This window comes from Acinonyx jubatus, chromosome B3 (genome assembly GCF_027475565.1).
Source record: "Acinonyx jubatus isolate Ajub_Pintada_27869175 chromosome B3, VMU_Ajub_asm_v1.0, whole genome shotgun sequence".
NCBI lineage: Eukaryota > Metazoa > Chordata > Mammalia > Carnivora > Felidae > Acinonyx > Acinonyx jubatus.
In genome coordinates, this window is record NC_069386.1 from 78,937,978 (window position 1) to 78,961,272 (window position 23,295).

At 34.6% G+C, this 23,295-nt stretch overlaps 1 protein-coding gene across 1 annotated transcript in view; it reads left to right on the top strand.

Moving 5' to 3' along the window:
• Positions 1 to 23,295, top strand: part of SCFD1 (sec1 family domain containing 1) — a 116,041-nt gene that overhangs the window by 50,780 nt on the left and 41,966 nt on the right. The window contains exons 15-16 of the mRNA XM_015073767.3: positions 16,736 to 16,832; positions 20,541 to 20,611. Of these exons, the coding sequence (XP_014929253.2) occupies positions 16,736 to 16,832; positions 20,541 to 20,611 (168 nt within the window). The remainder of the gene's footprint in view (positions 1 to 16,735; positions 16,833 to 20,540; positions 20,612 to 23,295) is intronic.

Consider the following 23,295-nt stretch of genomic DNA (forward strand, 5'->3'; position numbering starts at 1 on the left):
CTTGAACTCAGGAAAACGAGTTTATGACCTGAGCCGAAGTTGGACGCTTAACTGACTGAGCCACCCAGGCGCCCCAGGTCATAAAGGAAGATTAATGTGCTTATAGTAAGGTGTGAAAAAGTGATAGACTGTGGGATCAAGAGAAATTGGAATTTAAGTGTGATGGGAAGTCATTGGAGATTAATGACATGATGTGATTTGTGTTTTAAATAGAAAAATGAGTCTGAGTGATGGGTGAGTTCTGGAAATAAGTATGGAATTGGAAGACAGCTATTATAGCTGTGTAGGTGAAGAACTGTTTTTTTTAAGGCACAATTTACTATAAATTCTTTATGATGTTTATTTATAATTTTATACTAATGATTTTATATGAGTTTTTCAAAATCAATGTGTGCTAATAGAGGCCATCTGTCTCAGGTATTTTAACATGCCACTGTGCATAACCCACATAATTCTTCTTTAAGACCTGGTAATTTGGCTTTCTTTATAAAAGAAGTTGTTTTTTCCGGGGCTGCTGATTGGCAGAACATTTTATGCTAATTTGTCATTCACTGTGTTGTTAAGTGATTTAATACAAAAGCTACACATTTTGGGATGATTGTTTTGCTGTAACTCAAGGAAGACACCCTTTTGACAGGATCTGATTTAAAGAAACAGTGCTATACAGGACATTTCATTTGCAGAAGGAAAATAATGTCCCCTATAGGACACGCTGTTCCTTCTTGGGTCATTCTAAGAAACCCAGTCACTCAGAACGTTTTTAAATATCATTGATAAAGGAGTATATTTATCTTAAATATTTATATGTAAATTATAGTTGTATTTAATAAGCTGCATACTCTAAGAAATATTTTGATGTAAAAAATTCTTTTAGTATAAAAAAATTAGAATGTTTTCTGTGAAGAGTCTTTGTAATATTGACAGTCTCTTTTATTCTTCCTTGTCAAAATTAGGAAGGTATTCTTCCTTGTCAAAATTAGCACATAAATTCTAGTCCCATTATTTCTCATTACTCCTAGTTATAAAATTTCTTCTTAAGGTTTTCCATAATTATTAAATTTCCAACTTTATAATATTTACTTTTAAATGGCATGTTTATTTGTACTTTTACTGAGCTACACCATCTACCTCTAGCTATAATGTTAATACAAACTTAATAAGTATTGTTCTCCATGATCTCTTGCTCTCATAACTAGAATTTATTGATGATTTGAGCTTCACTTACTTGCAAACTTTTACTCACCTAAGCAGTAGATATTTTTTATTACTATTGGCAAGAATATTATGACTTTTTATGCAGAGATCTCAGAACATTTCTTTTGCGATTTGTCTTCATTGCAGTTTTGCATATCTTTGGGGATGTTTAGATAATAGCTGCTTCTTACATTTCCTTAGATCATTTTCTGAAGCAGAATACTAGAAGAAAATAATTTGTTTAGAAGTTGTGGCAGTTATCTGGCAATCAGTGTTTTGGTGGAAAGCAGAAACAGCATACATACCAGTTTGCAACAACGTTGGCAATTATTATTACCTATGCTTATTGATACTCTAAGGATTTTAGTGGGTTGGGTGGTTAGCTTTGGTCTAATAGATGAAAGAGTAAATTGTTGAATTCTCATTTGTTTTGAGTAATCCATACCTTTTACATCTCTTTTTTTAGCATTTCTTTCATTTCTAATACAATTTCATTTCTAATACAAAACCACTTGCTGGTTGTTGGGGAATGGCTCCTGGGATTACTTAAATTATTTAAGTAATTTATAGACAAATTTTAGTTTATTTCAATTATTTTGTCCCACGTGCATAGTCAAACTTAATTAAGTATTCTTTAGCAAGTACCTAATAAAAGGAAAAGACACCTATGTGTAAGTCATAGTAGATGAGAAATAGAAATGGCATTATGTGCTCTTTCCCCTAATGCCCCCACCTGAAGGAAGAGCTCTAACATCTGAACACTCCATCCCGATACAGTTGACAATAAACAGCTGTTAAGCTATTATGCATTGAGGCGTCATTGGTGCTGAATTCTCATTTTTGTTTTCCTGCTTCTTGTAGAGAAAGTTAAGACGTACTAAATTAGATCTGCAGACTTAATCTGGTCAAGCAAACATGTACTACCTTAGGTTTATACTCTGAAAAGACTTAGCCCTTGCTAGCAATGCTAGCTTTTAACTACAGGGGGAAGGAGGCTCCTCCCTTTCTTGGGCTCAACTTCTTTATCATTTCTAGGGGAAGATAAGCTTTAAAAATAAAGTAGGAGCTCCCTTAATTGATCTCTACTAGTCAACACACCAAATTAACTGATGGCCTTTATTCCTATAAAACATAGTGCCTGCCGGCCACATTATGCCATGCTGACAACTGGCCACTAGTAAAAGGCGAAAGAAAGATTTATACGATTTGAAGAGAAACCAGAGTGTTGACAGCTGGCCACTAGTATGCTTCACAAATTGCATTTTTTGCTTACCTAAGAGTTACTTGTATTTGATTCCAATCTACGTATGTCAGTTGTTTAAGAAGAGGATTGTTTCTTTAAAACTAAGTTGTACACCTTAGAAATACTTACTGAAGGTAGTGATTTAACTGTTGTTTAAATTAGTAGTAAAAAGGGGTGCTTGGGTGGCTCAGTCACGTAAGCGTCTGACTTCAGTTCAGGTTATGACATCATGACTCATGAGTTCGAGCCCGGCATCAGACTGTCTGCTGTCAACACAGAGACCACTTCATTTCGTCTGTCCCCCTCTCTCTTGCCCCTCTCCCACTCTCTTGCTCACTCTGTCTCTCAAAAATAAAATAAACATTAAAATAAAATTAGTAGTAAAAAAAAAAAACATTAAAAGATTAGAAAATTTTGAAAAATCCTAAACTCGCTTTGCAAGTATCTGTAAGGTTTTTGGTTCCACTTCAAAGAAACTGAAACTGGACATTATATGTGATCGTTATAGTTGTGTTTTATGCAAGAAAGAAAAAAATTCAGTGAAACCACTGTACTTAAAGAAACCACTGTACTAAAAGAAAACCACTGTACTAAGTACAGTCACAACAAGACTGACAGTTGTGCGTTTTAGGTCTTAAGTTAAAAGGCGGTGTTTAAAATGTATATTTATACACAACACATATTTTTTTGTTGTTGTTATTCTTTACATTAATGGACTTTGATTAACTCATCACTACTCCCCTGATCACAGTAGGAAAGAAATTTTACTATACTAGAAATCACAACATTTCTTTAGCTCTATTTTAACTGATCGCTTTAGAGTTATGTCTTGCTCAGTATACATACCAAATGAATGTTCATGTGACCTTGGTGTCTTTTCAAGGCACAGGGGGCAATATATTCTGTAGGAGGAAGTTCCCAAATGACACTTCATTATCTTCTACCTCTTCTTACCCAGATGAGATTAGTTAATTTCAGAACTTGACATTTTTTTCAATTACAACCAAAGGTAGCTCTCAGATGAGAGCTTCTCACTTCTCACTCACTGTAAATTTTGGGAGACTACTTCCACATCTCCAAAAAAACCGGTGAAAATAGCCTTGTCATTGAAACCCAATTATAAAGGTTAAGTGAGAAGAAATAAAGCCTTCTCAGAAGTCTTTAATATGACTTCAATAATAAGAACATAAGAACATAAACAGCCTAATTTAAAAATGGTCAAAAGATTTAAACAGAGATTTGACTATAAAAGATACACAGATGACAAGTAAGTTCAACATAAATAATCACTAGAAAAATGGAAACAAAAACCACCATGAGACCTCACTACACATCTGTTTAAAACATCTAAAATTAAAAAAGATCATGCCAACCTTTAGCAAAGATACAGAGAAACTAGAACTTTCATACACTTCTGGTAGAAATGCAAAATGGTATATCCACTTTGGGAGATAGTTTATTAGTTTCTTAAAATGTTAAACAGAAACCTGTCACATGGTCCAGCCATTCCACTCATAGGTATTTACCCAAAACAAATGAAAGCCTGTGTTTAATGTACACAGCAGCTTCATTGTAATAACCAAAAACCAGAAACACCCCAATGTCCACCAACAGCTGAATTGGATAAATAAATTATAATATATCCGTACAGTGGAATACTATTCAGAAATAGAAAGGAAAGTACTATTGTCACATATAGCAATATGGATGAATCTCAAATACACTGAGTGAAGCCACATTAAAGAAGAGTACATAGGGGCGCCCGGGTGGCTCGGTTCCGACTTTGGCTCAGGTCATGATCTCACGGCTTGTGGGTTCAGGTCCGGTGTTGGGCTGTGTGCTGACAGCTCAGAGCCTGGAGCCTGCTTCGGATTCTGTGTCTTTCTCTCTCTCTGCCCCTCCTCCATTCACACCCTGCCCCCCTCTCTCTCTCTCTCTCAAAAATAAATATAAAAAAAAATTTTTTTAAAGAAGAGTATATAATCTGTGATTGCATTTACATGAAATTTGTAAAAATGCAAGCTAATATATAGTGATAAAATGCATATCACTGCTTGCCTAGGCACCTGGAAAGGAGTGGGAGGGCCAGAAGGGAGGCATTACAATAGGGAAACTTCTGGGCAATGAATGGTAGGTTGATTATGTGGATAGTGTTCATGATTTCATGGGCATATGCGTATGTTAAAACTTAACAAATTTTGTATTATATGTCAGTTATATTGCAATAGAAGTGAAAAATTCAAACAAAGCTTAGTGTTCATTTATTTCAAATCTTTTAAAAAAAAAAAAACAACTTTTTTGGTGTGTGTAGTCCTGTTAGTTTAATTTTGCTTTTGTTTCCCTTACCTGAAGAGACATATAAAAATAAAAATCTTTTGCGCCACAAAGGAAACCATCAACAAAACAAGGCAGCCTATTGAATGGGAGAAGATACTTGCAAATGACATATCTAGTAAAGGGTTAGTATCCAAAATGTATAAAGACCTTATACAACTCAACACCAAAAAACCCAAATAATCTGATTTAAAAATGGGCAGGAGACCTGAACAGACATTTTTCCTAAGAAGATACACAAATAGCCAATAGACTCATGAAAAGATACTCAGCATCACTCATTATCAGGGAAATGCATTGAGAGAGCACCTGTCAGAATGACTAAAATCAAAACCACAAGAAACAGCTAGTGTTGGTGAAAATGTAGAGAACAGGGAGCCCTTTTGTGCACTGTTGGTGGGAATACAAATTTGTGTAGCCACTGAGGAAAACAGTATGGAGGTTCCTCAAAAAATTAAAAATAGAATTACACTATGATCCAGTAATTCCACTGCTGGGTATTTACCCAAAGAAAACAAAAACACTAATTTGGAAAGATAATTTCATCCCACCATTTATTGCAGCATTATTTACAATTGTGAAGATATAGAAACAACCCAACTGTCCATCAGTAGATGAATAGGTAAGATACTAGGTACACACACACACACACACACACACACACACGCAATGGAATATTACTCTACCAAAAAAAAAAAAAAGAATGAAATCTTGCCATTTGCAACAATACGGGTGAACCTAGAGGGTATAATGCTAGTTGAAACAAGTCCGTCAAAGAAAGACAAATACCATAATTTCCACTCATGTAGATTTTAAGAAACACAAAAAAGAGACAAAACAGACTGTTCAATACAGAGAATAAACTGGTCGTTGCCAGAGGAGAAGTTTGTGGGGGGATGGGTAAAATAAATAAAGGGTAGTAAATGTACACTTAACCATGATGAGCACTGAGTAATGTGTAGAATTGTTGAATCATCATATTGTATACCTGAAAATAATATAACACTGTATGTTAATTATACTTTGATAAAATAAAAAATAGCAAAACAAAAACTTGTGTAAATCATAGAGAAAGCCAATGATTAATTTTGGTAATGCGAATTTTTTGGCTTTAGATTTAAAGTGACCTAGAAAAGCAAGAAATAGGATATGCTACATAATATGTGGCTAGAAAGCCCAGTAGATCTTTACAGATTTTTTTCCCCTTATGGAAGTATGCAGCAGAATAAATACAGAGAAAAGTGAATTGACATGAGGAGTAAAATGTTTAAAAGGACATGCATTCCTTATTTTTTCTCATAAATTTCTCATATTTATTTATACCTCAACTTGTTCTACAGAATTTGAGGTAGCTTACAATAAAAGCACATAGAATAGTCAAAGAGAATAATTAATCAAAGTCAAAATCAAACATAGCCCTTAAAATTTTTTTCTGGCCCCTGTTTTCCATAGTCCTTCATGAGGCTTCTATGGAACATGAAATAAACTAGAAGGAACATTGGGACAGAGTTATACATAGATTCCACAAATTAATGGTGAGGTTTCTTCCTTGGTCACATTAAGTTAGAAATAAAATTTACCGTATCCTCTGGTCTTTTATGTCCATGAATGCTTAAATAGGAAATGGAAATTTAATGGTCAACTTTTAAGTTAGTTGTTTCTTAAAACAAATACACTTTTTAAAGCAATGGATTTTTTTAAAGGTCAGTTATGTTGAAGTACTGATAAGTACCTCAAGAATCAAATTCCATGCTCGAGTTACGTACTGAATGTGATACTAAATGTTAATACACACGCACAATTTTATTAGGTACTCTTTGTATTCACTACAAAAGTATATCTTTTTATTTTATTTTATTTTAAATTTATATCCAAATTAGCATATAGCGCAACAATGATTTCAATGATTACCCATTTAGCCCATCCCCCCTCCCACAACCCCTCCAGTAACCCTCTGTTTGTTCTCCATATTTAAGAGTCTCTTATGTTTTGTCCCCCTCCCTGTTGTTATATTATTTTTGTTTCCCTTCCCTTATGTTCATCTGTGTTGTCTCTTAAAGTCTTCATATGAGTGAAGTGATACGATACTTCTTTCTCTGACTAATTTCACTTAGCATAATACCCTCCAGTTCCATTCATGTAGTAGCAAATGGCAAGATTTCATTCTTTTTGATTGCCGAGTAATACTTCATTGTATATATATACCACGTCTTCTTTATCCATTCATCCATCGATGGTCATTTGGGCTCTTTCCATGCTTTGGCTATTGTTGATAGTGCTGCTATAAATAATGGGGTGCATGTGTCCCTTCGAAACAGCACACCTGTATCCCTTGGATAAATACCTAGTAGTGCAATTGCTGGGTCGTAGGGTAGTTTTATTTTTAGTTTTTTGAGGAACTTCCATACTGTTTTCCAGAGTGGCTGCACCAGTTTGCATTCCCACAAGCAGTGCAAAAGAGATCCTCTTTCTCCACATCCTCACCAACATCTGTTGTTGCCTGAGTTGATAATGTTAGCCATCCTGACAGGTGTGAGGTGGTATCTCATTTGTGGTTTTGATTTGTATTTCCCTGATGATGAGTGATGTTGAGCATCTTTTCATGTGTCGGCCAATCTGGATGTCTTCTTGCAGAAGTGTCCATTCATGTCTTTTGCCCATTTCTTCACTGGATTATTTGTTTTTTAGGTGTTGAGTTTGATAAGTTCTTTATAGATTTTGGAAGTATATCTTTGTTTTAAGTGCATGTAAAATCCTTTGTATTCTTTTGAGTCATTTTATTTAACACCTATGAAAAAGTAAAAGTGAAAGGTGTTATTATTCAAAGCTACACAGATTTTCCCAAATTTTGTAACACTGTTAAATGTGACCCTTATGTTCATTTGTTTACCACTGTATGCATGTGTTTGGGATTTTATTTTTTAACTAATAGACTGTTTTTTGGAGTAGTTTTACATCTGTAGAAAAAAATGAGTGAAAAGTACAGAGAATTTCCATATTCCTCTTTATCACCTACCCCCCCAGTTTTCCCTATTATTAACATTTTGCATTAGTGTGTGGTACATTTGTAACAATTCATAAGTGAATATTAATACGTTGTTATTAACTAAAGCCCATAGTTTTCATTAGGGTTCACTCTTACTGTTGTACATTCTCTGGGTTTTGACAGATGTATAATGACATGTATCCATATTACAGGATCATGCAGAAATAGTTTCACTGCCCTAAAAATCATCTGTGCTCTGCCTACTCATCCCTATTTCCCTTCCCCTGAGTTCCTGTCACCCATGTCTTTCTACTGTCTTCCCAGTATTGTCTTTTTCAGAATGCCTCGTAGTTAGAATCATGAAGTATTTCAGTGTCTTAGTGATGTGAGTCTAAGACTTCTCCAAGTCTTTTATCACTAACACTTGATTGTCTGGATGTACCAGTTTGTTTATCCAATCAGTCATTGAAGGACATCTTGATTGCCTTCAACTTGTGGCATTTGTAAATAAAGTTGCTGTAAATGTCCCTGTGAAGATTTTTGGGTGGATGTGTTTAACCCATGAGGTTGGTTGCTGGATCATATGGTTAAGAGTGTGTTTAGATTGGTAACAAAACTACCCACTGCCAAACTGCCTTCCAAAGTGGCTGTGCTCTCCACCAGCAGTGAATGAGAGTTCATGTTGCTTCACATCCTTACCAGCATTTGGTGGTGTCCATGTTGGATTTCAGCCATTCAAATATATGTGTAGTGGTGTCGCATTGCTTTAATTTGCAATTCCCTAATAACATACAATGTGGATCATCTTTTCATATGCTTACTTGCCATCTGGGTCTTCTTTGGTGTGGAGTCTGTTTGGGCTGTTTATTTTCTTATTGTTTAGTCTTAAGCATTCTTGGTATTATTTGAGGAAAAAGTCCTTTAAAAGATGTATCTTTTGCAAATATTTTCTCTGGTTGTGTGGCTTGTCTTCTCATTCTCTTGGCAGTGTCTTTCACAGAATAGAAGCTTTTAATTTTAATTAAGTACAGCTTACTGATTTTTTTCTTTCATGGATCATGCTTTTGTGTTGTACCTAAAGAGTCTTCACTATATCCAAGATCATCTAAATTTTCTTCTATGTTTCTCCTATCTTCTAGGAGTTTTATAGTTTTGCATTTTACATTTAAGTCTGTGATTCATTTTTATTTAATTTTTGTGAAAGGTAAGGTCTGTGTCTAGATTGTTTTCTTTTACATTAGATGTCTGATTGTTCCATCACCATTTGTTGAAAAGACTATCCTTTGTCCATTCAGTTACTTTTGTTTTTCTGTCAAAGATGGGTTGACTATATTTGTGTAGGTCTACTTCTGTACTCTCTTTTCTGTTCCATTGATATATTTGTCCTGCTTTTCGGCTAGTAGCACATGGCTAAGTATTGTAGCTTTATTTTAAGTCATAAAATCAGGTATTGTCAGTCCTCCATCTTTTTTCTTCTCCTTCAGTATTGTGTTGGCTATTCTGGATCTTTCTTGTCTCCATATAAACCCTAAAATCACTTTGTTCATATCTACAAAATAACTTGCTGGTAGTTTAATGGAGATTGTGTTGAATCTATAGGTCACATTGAGAAGAGCATGGAATATCTCTCCATTTATTTAGTTCCTTGATTTCTTTAATCAGATTAAAGATTCCTCATATAGATCTTGTATGTAGTTAGATTTATAGATATTTCATTTCCTTATTTTCAGTACTAATGAAAATAGTATTTTTGCTTTAATTTCAAATTTCAATTGTTCATTGCTAGTTTATCAGAAAGCATTTGGCTTGTGTGTATTAACCTTGTATCCTGCAACCTTTGTATAATCACTTACTAGTTTCTAGAGTTTTTGTTGTTTTTTCTTTGGGATTTTCTACATAGATAAGCATGTTATCTGTAAACAAAGATGGACTTATTTTTTTCCTTCCCAGTCTTTAAATTCCTTCTCTTTCCTTTTCTTTTTTAATTGTATTAGCTAGACCTCCATTATGATGTTGAAAGAGTGCAAGAGGGGACATCCTTACCTTTTTCCTACTATAGCCATTGACTTTTGTGTATTAACCTTGTATCCTGCAACTGTGCTATAGTTGCTTATTAGTTCCAGAAATTTTTTGTTGTTTTTTGAAATTTTCTACATTGACAATTGTGTCATCTGCAAATGAAGAGTTTTTTTTTTCTTTATTCCAATCTGTGTACCTTTGATTTCCTTCTCTTATTTATTACATTAGCTAGGGTTTCCAGTACAGTGTTAAATAGAAAGTTGAGAGAGAGTATCCTTGCCTCGTTCCTGATTTTAGCTGGAAATCATCTAGTTTCTCATTATTTGCATTGGGTTTTTTTTTTTGAGAGAGAGAGGTAGACAGAGTGTGAGCTGGGGAGGGGCAGAGAGAGAGGGAGAAAGAATCCGGACCAGGCTCCGGGCTCTGAGCTGTCAGCACAGAGCCTGACCCAGGGCTCGAACCCACAAACCGCAAAATCATGACCTGAGCCAAAGTTGGACACTCAACAAACTGAGCCACCCAGGCACCCCAGTTGCATTCTGTTTTCTGAAAGAGATTGTAGAAAATTGTTTTAATTTCTGACTTAAATAGTTGATGGAATTCATTAGTGAACCTACCTAGATCTTATGCTTTCTGTTTGGGAAGATTATTCATTATTGATAAAATTCTGTAATCAATTCTATTGATCTTTTTGAAGAGCCAGCTTTTGGTTCCAGTGATTGTCTCTGTTGATTTCTTGTTTATAATTTCATTGATTTCTGCTCTAATTTTTATTATTTCTTTTCTTCTGTTTGCTTAAATTTGTTTTTTCTTTTTCTGGGTATATATTTTAAGAGTTCAACACACTGTTGGTATAAATTAAAACTAAATGCTTCTGAGAGTCATAGTAAAATAAGACTTAATATAGTTTACAAGTGCCCTGTAAATATTTTTTCTAGAAATATTAATCAATTTTTAGATTTCATTATGTTGCTAATATTTTTGTTTTTAATACTTTTCATATAAACATGTAAACATCACTTCATGTACATTTAAAATTTTTTATTACATAGATCACTTTAGTTAGAATTTATTTTTAGGAGTCAGTATACAGTATAATTTGTAGATTAAAGTTGCATGTGTATTCTAAAACAGATTTAAAGTAGCTTTCACAGATAGCACATAGAACAAAAATAATGAAATAAAAACTCGGTAGTTATAATGATAATTCTCAAATTTGGCTTTGAATTTTCAGGCAACCAAGATAAAAAAAAAAGAGAGAGAGATGTAATTAAGTTAAAACAACAACAACAACAAAAACCTTCTTACCAGAAAGGAGAATTTGTTTTTTATTCTTTTTTCCTTTTAATTTTTATTCATTTATTTACTTTAAGTACACTTGACTCCCAGTGTGGGGCTTAAACTCACCCAGAAATCAAGAGACACATGCTCTACTGACTGAGCCAGCCAGGCACCCTTTTTTATTCTAAGCGAAGTGTTGCTTAGCATCATATTACAAAATACATTGTTCATATTGGGCATTATCTGGAATAAATTGAGTGATACAATGATATTTTCACACTCACATTTTCTATAGCAACTTTAATGAAAGTCAAAGGTGTAATACTAATATATAATTCAGTGAGGGTGTTTTGTGAGTTTCCAGTGTAGTAATGTCTAAGTTTATAGTGTCTAGAGTGGAAAGATTGCATATTCTTTAAATATTATCTTACTACTTTATTTAGTTGGTCTTTTGGTAGGAATTAGCAGAGAGGTTGAAGTTACGTATTCTGATTTGGGCCTAAAATGCTAGAAATTCATTGTGCTTGGTTGAGAGAAAAATGCATCTATTTAGAAATAAGATAATCAAGTATTAAAATTGATAGGCTGTTGTAAAAAATTGAAGATCCTAACCAGATTCCTCACCCTGACAGTGCAGTGTCCATCACTGCATAGAAATGAGGTAGAGGTATAAGGATGAATTTTATTCAAGATTTCTAATTCACTCTGTCATATGAACAAGTACTCTAGAGTAAATATATTCATCTACCTTTGTTGTAGAACACCTTCAAATACAATTTAATGTATCATCTGGTTTTCACACCACATAATTTCTTAACGATGGCAGACCCATTCAAACCCACCAGTATAAAATGCAACAGAATACACACCTAGATAATGGAAAATACGTTAACTTGCTATTTTGTTGTATTATAAAAGCGCTTGAGATTTGGAGAATTCCAGTTATCTTGCAGGGAGGGCACAAGGCACACAATAATAAGTAAATAGTAACAAGGAGTTCATATTCTAGTAACCTACACCAACTGCAGACTATTATAATACAGTGTTCAAGTGCTGCCACCTGGAGGATGGGATATGTAAATACAGCACTAAAAAAATGATACGGATTAAACATGGGGAAAAAATAACAGGAAAGGAAAGGCTAGGGTGTAGATGGTCTTCAACTTAGGTATAGGTTATATCCTAAAAATATGGTTCTAAGTTTATTTTAGCTTAGGCTATGCTTTACTATAAGTAAAATGTGATGCACAGACCCCTGTCCTACAAACCATATTTAATTCATTATGTAAAATGTTGCTAATACTGTCTTTCAACAGAGAAGAGTTATCATCCCAGCTCTCTCCTGTGAGAAGTAGGAGAGGAATATTGAGATTCTTAATAGTAAAGGAAGTATAACTCTAATCCCTTTTTGCCTTTACTTTCACTGCTGACTTGTACTAGGTTATAGAATTAGGGCTTGGAAAAGAGGGAAGGTCAAGAAATACCACTCTATGTCATCAACCAGTCGTAGACTGAGGTGAGAAATGAGAATTGTAACTAGCAGTGAGTAGGGAGTACCAGAATGGTGGTGTTTGTAGCTGGAATGTAAAGAATGGTTAAGAGAAGGAAAAATCCCCTGCAGTTGTAGGAAAGAAAAAGAAATTCATTTCATGCCCTGTATAGGTCATCTGACAAATGTGCTTCGGTAATAGATTTTCAAAAGAGAAAGTAAAAATACCACTTGTTCATCTCAGATGACTCTTAAGAGTTCTCCATTATTGTGAGTGAAGGGATAAGCTAGTTTTTTAAAGGGTTCCCTTTTGTCCTTTTCAAACCTGGTGGGCTTTTGCAGTCAAAAAAGTTGTGTGTGGGGGTTATGTTAATATAAATGTTGAGGTAGTGTACTGAAACATGAAAAACATCAACCTGATTTTCCAATGGTAACTCTGAAATTGGGAGAAAAACACTAGAATTTTTTAAAAATCACATTCCTCCCTTAGCCCTTTTAAGGAGATTTTTAAGAAATTCATGGCTTTCAGAGTGTATATTCACTGGATATAAGTTGTATTCCATGCATAGTCCTCTGGGTCTCTATAATAATCCTTTTACTGTTTATTCTTGATATTTATTGAAGTTACCAAAAATCTGTTTATTATCTTGACCTTGTTATTTTGTTTTATATTTTTAATTTGTTTATTTTTTATGTGATTATTGTTATCCAAATTGTATTCTCCTTTGAACTCCTATTGTATAAGAATAATTAATCTTTGGGATTACAGAAGTTGTTTCTCTTAGTATTTCCTTTACTTCAAGAAATTGAGAAAGAACTTCTATATATTATCTATCCGGCCAAAATAACCTTTTGCCACATATAAATTACGTGTATTACCAAAAAAAAAAACCCCAAATATGTACTAATTGACAAATATACTTTCTTTCATAAAGCATAAACAAAAGAAGCAATAAATTGTACTTGAGGAAAATATAATTTTCCCTACTCTTTATCTGTGGTGTACATTGGAGTCTGACCTGGATTTGAATCTCAACTCTCTACTACTTCTACTCTGGTAACCTTGAATAAATATATGTTTCTGTGTGTCTGTTTCTTCATCTTTAAAATGGGACTAATAATTCTTAGTTCATAGTGTTACTTGGAGAATTAAATGAGATTAAGTTAGTAGTTTTCAAACACTGTTCTCTGGTACCCTAGATCACTATAGAGACATTTAATGGGTCGCTTGTATCTATTTTATGTTTAGGGTTCTGCAGAAGATTTGATTTGAGAAAGAGGGTCCTGAGGTTCTCTGTTTAAAAACATTTGAAAGCCATAGCTGTAAGTAAAGTGCCTTGCACAAATGGATCCTGAACATATACTAGTTCTCATATTCAGGCTAGAAAATCTCCACTCCACTCTTTTCTCTCCTTCATGGGAATCAGTATATTGAAATGCTAAGTTAATTTTCTTTAATGCTTTATCGAGGTATAGTTCACATAGCATACAGTTAGTTAACCTATCTAAAGTGTACAGTTCAATGGTTTTTATAGTGTTGTCACAGAGTTGTGCATTCACAACCAAAATGTACTTTTATAATATTTTCATCACCTCCAAAAGAAACTCCCTACCCACTAGCAATTAAACTAACTTACTTTTAGATTCTATTTGCATTGCTTGTTAGAAATTTAAGTGTCAGTTAATACATGAAGACTTAGCAAAATAAATCTAATGTCTGTAGCTACAAAAATCAGTGAACCATGTTTCTTTTCTTCATTCGTTTGCAGGTACAGACATTATACTCCATTATGGCATTGAACCTACTTAATTTTATATATTAAATCACTAAAGACTTGGTTCTTTACATTTTTCACTCCTAGAAGTTCATCCGTCTACTTTTGTGTCTTCTAAAGATGACTACTTGATCTGTGTATGTCCTGCTTTTAGTTGAGGAATTCAACAAAGACCTTGTCAAGTACTTGTTATGAGCCAGGTGCTATGTTAAATTACCAGGGCTAAACGATTAATTAAACACAGTCTAGGGAATTTACCGTTTTAGAAGGGTAGCATGTAAACAAAGGAGAGTAATATAGTATGAAGATTGTTACTATGGAGAGGTATGTAAAATGCTGATGGTACACATTTAAGGGGGTAATAAATTCCTCCAAGCAAAAAGGAGATTGATGGGCAACAAGGGGGAACAAGTAGAGATTGAAGAGAGTTGCAAAGAAGCTGGTCTCTGAAGAATGAGTAGAATTCACTGCACAGGTAATAGAAGAGGAATGTATTCTTAAAAACTAAGAGAATAACTCAAGCCTATGCCTAGAGGACTACAGGTGTACACAATGTTTAATCAGAAGTCATTGAGGTGTTTGATGTGACTAAGTGAAAAGTGGTGGGTGAAACAGAAAAGGTTGGCTAGAGCAGATCATGAGGGCCTGAAAGTCAGCTTAACACGTTATTTTATATCCTTCTCCCCCACCCCCTTTCCAGTCTTCACTCTAGAGATAATTAGCCTTTACCAGTCTCATATTCAGTTCACATTATCATAGTTCCTACTACCATCATTTTAGTTCCCCCTGGAGTTATCTTTGACTTTTTTCACTACTTTGATTCCCATATCCATTCACATGTTAATTATTAAATGTGTCTCTTCCGTTCCGTTCCCACAGCCACTACCATGGTGTCTTTCCTAGGATCTCTTTTCCATTTCTTTTGTCCTTTTTCAAAATTAAAATTTTCCATTCCTAAGACTTCACCTCTTAATCTGTAGTATTAAAAGTAGCATTATGCAGTAGTGAAAATAGTTCCTATATCAGGGAATCTGAAGAATATGAAGGACCCAAGGGTTTATAAAAAGGAAGACCCTTATAGGGTTTATTATACTCTTCCAAGAGTTGACTGGCAAGAGAATTCTCTGTGTACTGATGTAGAATATATTGTTGAGTTAAAGCAAGGAACAGAAGAGTATAGTATATTCCTTTTGTGTCAGAAAGCCGACAGGTATTAGGATATAGACCCTGTTTGCTTACATTTTGCATAAAGGAATTGGACAACTGTAGAAGAAATAGTTGAAGTAAGTATCCATAGGAGTAGGGGTAGAAGAGAACAAGGGTGAGGACTGGTCTCAAAATACCTTTTTATGTTGTATTGATTTTTAAACTGAGTATTTCAGCTATTTAAAACTGGCCTTGTGTGCCACTGTGGGAGAGTGGGATTGAGGGACTCTGATTTTCTGTTGCTTTATATATGAAACTCCTTAGAATGAAACTATCATTCAGACTTCTCCACTCTGACTATGCATGGTGCAATTCCTTTCACTGAAATGAACTCTATTCCTGTCCCCAGTCACTTTGAAATCTCAAGTCAAAATTCATCACTTTCTTCTCTACAATGGGTTAACTGTTTATTTCGTTCTATCATCTTAGCTCAGTATATTTATGTTCTGTGTTTATATTTTGGTTCTTCATTGGTATCTCTGAGTATTCTAATTTATTTCATGAATGGTTTCTACTCTCATTTAAATTGTTAACACTTTCGATAGAAATCATGTTCTTTTCTCTTTTGTATTATTGAAGCATAATTTAGTAGATACTTGATAATGATAATTTGTATTTACTTTGGAGAATCCTAATATTTTAACTTCATTTGGATAGTTTTAATAAACAAATTTTAAATTGGAAAAGGGATCATATAGGAGAGCTAAGTTTGACTACTTTTCCATTACCTAAAACTTCAAAGTATTAAGTAGGAAAATTAATGAGGAAGTTAGCTTTGTTTAAAAACCACTAAAAATAATTAGGGTAATTTTCTGTCCAGTTTAAGTTGGAAATGTGTGGATTTGTGCACTAAAAAAGTAAACATAACATGACCACCTGACATTAATTTGCATGGAATACAATTATTTATTTATATGCTAATTACTAATAAATACAGTAATTGAGATTGGTGTGATTTTTATCTTTGCTAATATATGACATGCAGAATTAATTCTGAGTTTATAAGTCAGATATGGTAAAATAGTCAATCTGTAATTTTTTAAACTAAGTGTATGATCAAAAGTAAGAAACTTGAAAGTAAATTCTATTAGTAAATGAACACTTATTTTTAAAAATTGATCATAGAAAATAGAAACTTGTAAGCTGAGAGGCCCTTAGTATGTCTTTATTACTTCATATAGTCTAATCTAATATTTATTTTGAAACAGGCAAGAAAACTAGATGTATATTTTGAATATGAAGAAAAAATAATGAGCAAAACTACTCTGGATAAATCTCTTCTAGATATAATATCAGACCCTGATGGTATGTACCATAAATTTGAGGTTAATGTTAAGTTTCAGAGCTGTTGAATCCAGCATGTTCAGTATAAGTAAAATCTGAATAGAATTATTATTTTTCCAATCCATGCCAATAATGAGATAATTAAATGAGCTAGTTTCTGTTGAGAAGTTCGTAGCATAGCAATTCCTGAAGTGGAAAAATGATTTGCGTTTTATTTCACTGAACTTCTCTTTGATGGTATTGAAGAACTTGTTGCATTCATTTATTTAAAGTGATATATCTGGGGAAAAAAAATAAAGTGATATAGCTGAAGTTCAAATTCTGCTGGTTTTAGGAAGACTTGGAAGTATAACATTCAAAGCAGGTGTCTCTAAATGATACACTTCTCATTACTTTAGTTTAACCCTAAAGCATTTCCCAAAAGGATATATCTAAAACTGAATTCTGTTTTAAATATTTAGGGACTTTACTTTTAAAGAAACTCCTTAATCAGTCCCTTTCATATTTACGTTTAACTAAATATTTGTATGTTAGATTTTCTTAAAACAAGATATGACTCTTTGTACTTAGAAAATGTTATAATTTTTACTTTCAGTTATAATGATCGTGGGGATCCACATAGGTTTTAGCCTCCAAAACTATCCAAACTTTAGAGACTTGTTGATCATTTCAGAATAGTTTTCAATTCAAATCTTAGTAAACTGCTTTTCCAAAATGAATAAAAAGTATATAAGCTATTCAGCTTATATTTTGCATACAAGTCACTTAGCTGAATGATGATGGTTTCTGAGTTAGACTTTGGTATGATTTTTAGACTTTATTCCAAGCTGAAAAGTAATAAATTCCAAATTGTTTGTAATTAAAGATTCTTTTCGCAGAAATTTCTCTAAGAAGCTTTAGGTTATTGCTCACACTTTTAAGAAGCTGGATTTGTAGTGAGAACATACTATTTTGGAGTTATTTGCACTTTACAATGAAAAATGCAAAATATATAAGCCCATCATTTCAGAGCTATTCCTTATTATTTATAATAAGTTTTGACTAAAGTTGAAGCAAATGAATGTGTTAATAAAAAACTATCAGAACCTTTCTCTATTCTTTCCCCTTACTTTCTCAGTTTAGTTTTAAAGACATTAACTACAAGAGAACAAGGTAGGCATTCATGCAAAGTGGAAGTCTGGTGCCATTTTAGCCCAAAACAAGATGTTGCAACCTGAGCAGGATGAGAAAGGCATCCACATGTGGGACAGAGGGAAGCATCAAAATCCCAGTGGATTGAGCAGAGAAGCCACATGTGAAAGCATGGGCTGTAAGAGCTGTAACAGATTGAGGAGGGTGACTGTACACAGTAGCAACCCAGCGTCAGTCCAAGTGTGGTGAGAAGTGTGGCCAGGCATGTGAGCAAGGCTATTGTAGAGAATCAGAGCCCACATGGAGTGAGAAGACATCCATACAGGCAAGGGGATGGCTGCAGAGAGAGGATATTTGTTATATACAGTGGACTGGTTAAAGAAGTGTATATGTCAGGTGCTACAAATGGTGCCAGGTTTCCTCTTGTCAGAGAAGGAAGAGAAAACAAGTAGAGAAAGGGAGAAAACTATACAAGTAGAGAAGGGGAGAAAACTATAATGAGCTCTATAATGTTGGATTGGAATTGGAAGTATTATAGTCTTGGTGTTTTCACTATATATTTGTCAGACAGAAATAAATATAGATAACATGTGCATGCACATATATATATATACACACACACGTATATATATGTGTTCAGTCAACTGAGCAGGGCTGGGAGCAACAGTGCCCTAGTGTAAAGACTGTAGCTTATAAATACATTTTCTACTAGGACTCGTTGGAGGAGTAGTTGATGCTGAGGATATTAAAAACAGTAACAGGCATCTACAGGCCCCTAAAACTCAGAGAGAGGGGAGCCTTTCTCTCCTGCTTTAGGAATGGTGGTCCCAAGAGCATACAGCAAGCCTGGTTGCTTTTTTTCTTTGTCCTTTAGCTGCTTAGTCATAGTTGCAGGAAATGCACAATAGAACAGGGTAACTAAAGCCAAAGCTTTCTGACCGAAGCACCAGAAAGGGAAAGCCAAGGGAATTGGAAGTACCAGGGAGATTGCAGAGAGGAAGGAGCTCAGGAAAGCAAGCTCATAAAGTTGTTTATGAATTCCTGGGCTCACTCCTGAGCTGCAAATAGTGAATCTGATCCTAAATAGCATTCCTAAGACTAAGGGTTGAAGGGCTATATGATTTCCCAGTTCCCACAGTGGCCACTAGATGGTTGGACAGATCCCAGTAGCACTGCAGAAGGTTTTGAAAATAGAAATCGATGATGGAACCACAACCCACAGATAGCTGGTGGGAACTTTGGCCTGAACCCAGCCAGGCTAATTCCCTGCTAAAACAAAAATAGCAGCTTTCTCCTGGGATTTAAACAAGACCCTGAATTTCATAACATAATATTCAGTGTTCAAGATACAATATTTATTTGTAAACATCAGAACTTTGGAGAACCCACATTGATCTTTATTACCATTCTTTGCCATATTTAGGGAGTAAGGATAATTTGAGAATGGTTATCTGGATTCTAAACCATATAAAAAACCGATGGTTCATTAGTCACGTTTTGAAAAAATTTTCCTAGTTTTTATTCTATAAGAAAGTATAACACTGCCAAGTTCTTGAGTATTAGGACTTTGAAGTGAGAGTACATATTGTTACTGGTTGGTGGTGGAACTGAGTTACCAGTGACCAGTGCCTCATCACTTTGTACCAAAGTACACCCAGTAACAGGGTGGAGAATAAATGAATTTCTCTGTAGTTTGGGGCTCTGGGTAGTAAGAGTAGCAGATCAAACTCAATGTGAGCAAGAAATTTCTTTGATATCTTACGTTTGTCTTAGAATTTCTAGCAAATATATTTTGCATAATACAACAGTGTTTATTTTAATATATAAATGTATTCTTTTCTCAAATCTTATATAGTGATAGAATACCCTCAAGAAAGAGGAGACCTGTATATTTTGTGACCCCACTTTTGAGAAGTATTTCATACTTAGGTTTCATAACCTAACACCTAGAAGGACCATACAGCTGTTTTCCCAGGACAGTCTGCTTTTTATATTTATTGTCTTTACATAATTAGTACTGACATCCTTTTTCCATCTCAGAAGTATACTGTTTTAGATGTGTGTGATTATCCTACCTATTCCGTTCTTTCTGAGTTTCAATCTAAAAGGTTCATCTCTTGGGGCACCTGGGTGGCTCAGTCAGTTCAGCATCCAACTTCAGCTCAGGTCATGATCTCTCCCACGTCAGGCTCTGTGCTGACAGCTCAGAGCCTGGATCCTGCCTCAGATTCTGTGTCTCCCTCTCTCTCTGACGCTCCCCATTCATGCTTGCTCTCACTCTCTCTCTCTCTCTCTCTCTCTCTCTCTCTGAAAAAAAAATAAACATTAAAAAATTTTTTTAAAAAAGGTACATCTCTTATAGACACTTAGGAAGAGAGAATGAAGATACTCCCATATCCCATTCCTTTACTCCCACAACATTTAATCATTTTCCATATCTGTGTGTTACATAGTCATAATTAGAGTGCCTATAACCTTAAATCACTTGAAAGAACCATATTTTATCTTGTCATATTTATATATGCCTTAAATTTTTATATACTTGTGTTGACTATAACACTTAACCAGAATTCTGAAAGTTTTTTTCCCCCCATGTAGCAGGAACTCCAGAAGATAAAATGAGGCTGTTTCTTATTTATTATATAAGTGCACAGCAAGCACCCTCTGAGGTATGTCCTCTTTGTTTAGTTATTGGATAGAAGGGGAGATATTTGTTTGTTTCAAAAATAGAAGACAGATCACTGTGACCAAATAACTACCTCATTCCTTTCTTTAAAAAAAAAAAAAAAAAACAATTTGTTAAGGCTGGTTCTATTTACTGCTGAGTTTTATAGCAGTATTTATTGTCACCAAAAGAACTATCCACTCATGAAATGTCTGATCACTTTTAAGTTGTTGGAATATGAATTGAATTCAAGTGCCCAAATTCTTATTTCTGGGAAAATAGCTATTATAAATGAAGTTAACCAAGTTTGCTATGCTTTTTGTAAGTTTGGCCTTATTTATCATTATGTAATGATCTTAAAAGCTCCATTTCATTAAGCTGTAGCCACTAATGCTTTCCACTGAATTTATCTTTAACCTAAAGTAAAAATGTAATATTTTAAGGTTATTTAAAAACTAATGTCAATTATAGAACATAAGGAGTCAATTGGAAGAAAATACCCAAACTTCCAAATTGCTATGTAAATATCGCAATTTAATTAGATTACACTTCAGATTTATGTATGTCATATGATTCATATAAAAAAATGAAATTGATGGGGCGCCTGGGTGGCGCAGTCGGATAAGCGTCCGACTTCAGCCGGGTCACGATCTCGCGGTCTGTGAGTTCGAGCCCCGCGTCAGGCTCTGGGCTGATGGCTCAGAGCCTGGAGCCTGTTTCCGATTCTGTGTCTCCCTCTCTCTCTGCCCCTCCCCCGTTCATGCTCTGTCTCTCTCTGTCCCAAAAATAAATAAACGTTGAAAAAAAAATTAAAAAAAAAAAATGAAATTGAGATTTTTTTAAATATTGCAATCAAATAACTTTTATATCAATAAATGCCTCACAATTATTGGGAAATGACATATTTCCCTTTCTAGATTTTTTTTTTCCCCTGGAAAAGAGGATTATGGATAATTTTGTTGTTTTCTTTTTCTGTGACGGGCCATCACTTGCTTTAGAAGAAAAAAAAGTTTATAGGTAATTAATTGACTTTGAAGGCAAATGGTAATTTTGGTGTCAGTGTTGTTGCCAGGTGAGAGACCTGCTAACTCTCCTGTTAACTCAGTAAAATTTTACTGGTGAGCAGCAAGTGTTAGAACTTTGGAGATGACACCTAGGATGATACAGTAGTTATAAACGTCTTTCCTTTGCCAATACCATGTATTTTTATAAGTCTGATAGATTATAACGCATTTTTTTGGTCAAAAATCTTGGTGTTAAATCAGTAAGCTAAACCCAATATTTGCTTTAGGCCAATTCTGCTTTGTTCTGGGAATACGTCTTTTATTTTAATTTAGTAAGAAGGTGTAGTTTTCTTTGTTTTTTTTTTTAAACATACATTTTAATGGCAATTTACAAGTCCAGATATTTGCTCATTCTAAATTTTTTTTTTTTAACATTTGTTTTTGAGAGACAGAGCACAAGTGGGGTAGGGGCAGAGAGAGAATGAGACACAGAATCGGAAGCAGGCTCCAGGCTCTGAGCTGTCAGCGCAGAGCCCGACGCGGGGCTCGAACTCGCAGACCCTGAGATCGTGACCTGAGCCGAAGTCGGACGCTTAACCGACCGAGCCACCCAGGCGCCCCTAGTTTTCTTTTTAGAAGCATCTCATACCTATATCTTAGAGGATTTTTATAGGTATATATACATATATATTTGGCTTATATATAAAAAGGCTTATAGCCTATTTATAATTGCTTCAGAATTTATGATTCTGAAACTTAATTCAGAATTCCCTTAATTTGACCACATTATTTTCATTTATTTTTGGTAAGGACTATATTTTCATAAGTTTTAAGTGATCATTAAGAGGCTTAAAGCAAATTATGATTACTGATGTCAGCTGATAGCCCCAAAAATGCAAAATAGTGAACATCTCTGGTTGAAGGTGAGCTTTAAATTTCTGACTTGTAAGGGGCACCTGGGTGGCTCAGTCAGTTAAGCATCCGACTTCGGCTCGGGTCGTGATCTCATGGCTCCTGAGTTCAAGCCCCGTGTCAGGCTTGGTGGTGACAGCTCAGAGCCTGGAGCCTATTGCAGATTTTGTGTCTCCCTGTGTCTCTGCCCCTCCCCTGCTCATGCTCTCTCTCCTTCAAAAAAAAGTAAACATTAAAAAAAATTAAATTTCTGTCTTTTAAAATTTTTATAATGGAATCACTATGATGATAGGCTCCTATAAATTACAGGAATTCAACTGGACTTACTCATCAGGAAACAAAAAGAACAAGAAAGAGAAAACAACAGTTTAAAAAGTGTAAGACACCTGATACTCCATTAATGCATTTGGACCACTAGAGTGTATATGACAGGGGAAAACCTGAATCTGCATTTCCCCTCAGTCAATGTAATGCCCCTTGTGTTTCTGGTTCTGAAATATTCTTGGTCAAGCCAGTTGGTTCATATAGTGATTATCCTGAGGAAAGGCAAGTTCAAAAGTGGAGGAAAAATTGACTGACTCATTGAGGGATGACAAAGTACTGGATAGGTGATTTGGGAGTCTGTCAAAGGTAATTTTCATTAGATGTGATTTTTGTCTCGGGTGTCACTCATACTCAAAATATGACTCCGTTCTACTTGGGTGCCTGGAATTTAAACTCTTGCCTTTGGTCTGACTTTTTAATGAATAAAATAATAACAAAATGGTCTTCT